This window comes from Wyeomyia smithii, chromosome 2 (genome assembly GCF_029784165.1).
Source record: "Wyeomyia smithii strain HCP4-BCI-WySm-NY-G18 chromosome 2, ASM2978416v1, whole genome shotgun sequence".
Lineage (NCBI taxonomy): Eukaryota > Metazoa > Arthropoda > Insecta > Diptera > Culicidae > Wyeomyia > Wyeomyia smithii.
In genome coordinates this window covers 68,873,151-68,876,813 of record NC_073695.1, presented here as the reverse complement: position 1 = coordinate 68,876,813, position 3,663 = coordinate 68,873,151, and the positions used below count along the sequence as shown (strand labels likewise).

At 39.9% G+C, this 3,663-nt stretch overlaps 1 protein-coding gene across 1 annotated transcript; it reads right to left on the bottom strand.

The window, feature by feature from the left end:
• Positions 1-1,414: 1,414 nt before the first annotated feature.
• Positions 1,415-3,262, bottom strand: LOC129724071 (uncharacterized). The gene is made up of 2 exons (XM_055678677.1): positions 3,043-3,262; positions 1,415-2,987 (listed from the first exon to the last, which is right to left on the bottom strand). Exons 1-2 carry the CDS (start codon positions 3,214-3,216, stop codon positions 1,434-1,436), a joined length of 1,728 nt encoding a protein of 575 aa, XP_055534652.1. The 5' UTR covers positions 3,217-3,262; the 3' UTR covers positions 1,415-1,433.
• Positions 3,263-3,663: the final 401 nt, after the last annotated feature.

Sequence of the window (3,663 nt, the reverse complement as noted above, 5' to 3'; positions counted from 1 at the left end):
CTGCAGTTCAAGTTGACATAATAGTTCGAGTTTGCACTGTTTTAAGTTGGCATGAAGGAAGAACGATATCATATGAAAATCGTCCGGCAAAATATGTTTTATTTTTCTGTTTTTTTTGTAAGTCAATATCCAACGAAGGAAAAAATGTCAAAGTGTTGCGTCATACAGTGGTAAGTGCTGTAGTACATATCGAACGAAGTCGGAAGGAGAAGAGTCGAAGAACCTATGTAATGTAATTGTTCAGACTACGCCGGATATCACCTGATATCGCCATATGATATCGGATATCACAGGTCGAAGCTAAAACAAGACAACAAGAGCAATGGGATTGGGATAGAGATGTCAGCTAGTTGGCTCGCACCAACGCGAACTATCATATGCAATTGTCAACATGTGCGGGATGAAAATAGCAAAAATATTTCCTTCCTTTTTTATCGCATGCAACGCGAATTTCGAAATTTGTAGGGTTGCGTCAAATGTCTGTTAGCCGTGTTGCCAACTGCTGGAAAAGTGGTTATTATTGGTTTTCGAACATGATATCCGCGATAGCATGTAGCCGAGGTGATATCCGTTGACAGCTCGATTGTATGGGATAACAGGTGATATGGATGGTGATATGGCCTCGATAGCACGAATCGCCTGATATCAGGTGATTTGCGGTGTAGTGTGAACGGGGTATAAAGCTAAGTATTCTGCTTTTATTCGTTCAATTATTGTTTCATATAAATAGCGCCAGTTAGAAACAATTTTCCAATGAGAAAGCGCTAGATGGATAATTCTAATTGGAAAATTTTGCTGTAACACCTGCATTGTCTGTCTCTAGGGATGTGCAAGATGTTACGTGTTAATCGATATTTCTTCGATACACACGCAGAGAAAATTTTTTTATTACACTTTTAAAAGTGAAATAAATCTACAAGCAGTAATAAAAATTATTTTTATTTACAGTTACATTTTTTTAGAGTAATGATCTTATGAAAATTATATGCAAAAAACGACTTTCGATGTAATTTAAATTAGCAATGCTTTTAGTAAACACATACCTACGTCTATGTTCTTTTACTGTACCACTTACTTTGTTGTGAACGAAAATGTTTTTCAGATATCTATGTAAAATGTTTTACTTTACTACTTGAAAAATAGAAAACTTTCAAAAATCATTTGGGTGCTAATAGTCAGAGGCTAAAAGTTTCTTGCAAATTTGCCAACTTTAATAACCGGTAAAGAAATTTTGTCAGCGAAATTAACATAACAGTAACCGTGAAAAACTAAAAAAATATCCCTTTTCTGCGAGAGTTTGTGTGCACAACTTCAATTTATCTAAGCCCCGCTGCTCTAATGCTTGCTGTTGAGGACTTCACGATGTACATACAGGACGACGATGTCGAAGAAAAAAATAAATGAACATCAAAGCTGAATATAATATATAACATTTATTGTGAAATAGACGGACGATTCTCGTGCACCGTGATACGGTAGAATCCCGCTCGTTGTCGATTCTGCTTGGCTTTTTTCCCCTTAGTGGCTCCCGTAGGAAACATCTCTAGCCGCGAGTAGATTTGCTTTGGGGTAGCAATTTTGGGTTCGTTAATTCGAAAGCATTTCCACAGCCCGAACCTCAGCTCCAGCGCGTCGAAGAAGAGAATTCTCTCGTTCCAGGTGAAGTGATGCCTCGCGTAACGGTAGTTTTCCTTCAGCGGTGGATTAAGATGCGGGGCGTGATCAAAGCGCTGGTTGAGGATTGCGTTGACGTACGCTGTCAGTGATGGGCCCCGGTGAATCCAGTTGATCAGCGCCATAATGCTGATGATTGTGGCGTGGATGTGATTCGTGTACTGCCGGTTACTATCGGTGTCGCTATCGATGTCCTTAGGCTCTAGAAGCTTTCGTTGAATTTTCAACAACAGGCAAACAACTGTACAAGCCGTAAATCCGCAGGGTATTTCCACTAGTAGCATGCACAAAACGTTGTAGAATACTTCTAAGTTCATTCGACGTTTGCCGTGTAATTCAATGGCAGTTTCGAGGGCCTTCTCGAACACAACTCGACGCGCTTCATAGATATTTTTCCTTGCTGGGTTATAAACGTTGATATCAATTTCATAAAAGGTGTTTTCGTGAAAGATTTTCGGTGTGCTAAACTGCACAAAATTTTTTCCACGATCTAGCAGTTTGGTGAATATTCTGCTAGCTAGAACACTTTTCGTGGGTAGTTCGGAACGGATGTATGTCACGAGATACTCGACGATGTAGATTTCTTCGGTTAAAATGGAATTAGATAAAACTAAGGTAGAAGCGGCGAATTCTACGGTGGTTCCGAATTCTAGCATGGCTTCATCCGTTAAGGTAGTATCGAATGTTAACGGGAGCATGGTTATGATCAGTTTGGTTAATTCTACATATGGCAAAATCTTGATTAGATTGCGTAAACACTTCTCAAATCCTAGTCGTAGCTCATAGATTTGATTTTTCGTGTCACCCATAACTGCACTGTTGTGATAAATACGAAGAAGCTTCGACAAACTCCAGTGCTGCACACTACTCCAATATTCGCGATCAATGATGTTCTGCAGCACCACGACAACATGGCGGGTTTGTGCTACGTCATTTTTTGATAGCAAATTTTCTACCTTATTGACTAGCTTACACAAAAGCAATGAAGCTGGGCTGTGACATTCGAGTACCATAATCAGAATCTCTACGCAAATAAACTCCACTTTCCACAGGTTTTCCTTCTCTAAAAAACTGAGAATAGTTTCGATTACTATGCCTTGCATTTCCGGGAGCAATAATTTTATTAGGGCTTGGAAACACTTTTTGGCGCTCGCGAATGGTTGCCTCTTGAAGCGATCGAAGAAACGTTGCCGCAGCTTCAGGTGTGCAACGTATGTTTGTACTAGAACCAGGGAACATTCTAGGACGAGCTGCTTCTCCGGGATACACTGCAGAACATCTCGATTCGTGTGGTTTACGATGTGGTTGAGAATCTAGAACAAGCAAAGGTTGCGCTATTTGCTTTCAAAAGCAACGTGAATGTAGAACCTTCAAAGACTTCCGGGCTTGAATGTTGGTGGATCGAATGGTGGCGTCTAGAAAAATTGCTGTGCTTTGAATTAGTTTTCGCGAGTTACGTCGTGCTTTAGCAATTGATTGACTCTTTTGGGATTTGGACATAAACAGGATAAACGACGTGGCGGTAATTAGTTTCGATGCCATTTGATGTTTTTATTTTATCTTTGAGTTACTTTGTAAAGCCGCAGAGCTCCAGTAACGTAGAAGTAATGAAATGTTTATTTTATTACGACGGTTGCTAAGTTCTACTGCAAGAAAAAGTTCCCCTTGAAAAAGGGGAAAATAACGTGGGATTGGCGATAATGGATTTATAGCAGCAATTTTCAATTGTACAAATAGATATCAGACTAAGCTTGAACAAAAGTCATTGTCCATCGTATAACCTCTCTTCGTGTACCCTTCCGTAGAAGCTTCAATGATAGCTATACAATCAAATGTTCAGCGAGTTTCATGCAATTGAACCCCGTTACTTAATGCTATGCCCTCCCAACATCCGGTATCGCGTTGATTCGTTTGTATTCTACCCTTCCACCCTGCCGAAAGGTTCCACAGTATTCAATTTCATTAGAGCCACGAAATTCCTTTTTTAGG

Coding starts and splice junctions, on each gene's coding strand:
- LOC129724071 (XM_055678677.1), bottom strand. CDS start 3,216: ATGGCATCGAAACTAATTACCGCCACGTCGTTTATCCTGTTTATGTCC. Junction 2,988..3,042: donor AAGCCCGGAAGTCTTTGAAG/GTTCTACATTCA, acceptor TGCTTGTTCTAG/ATTCTCAACCACATCGTAAA.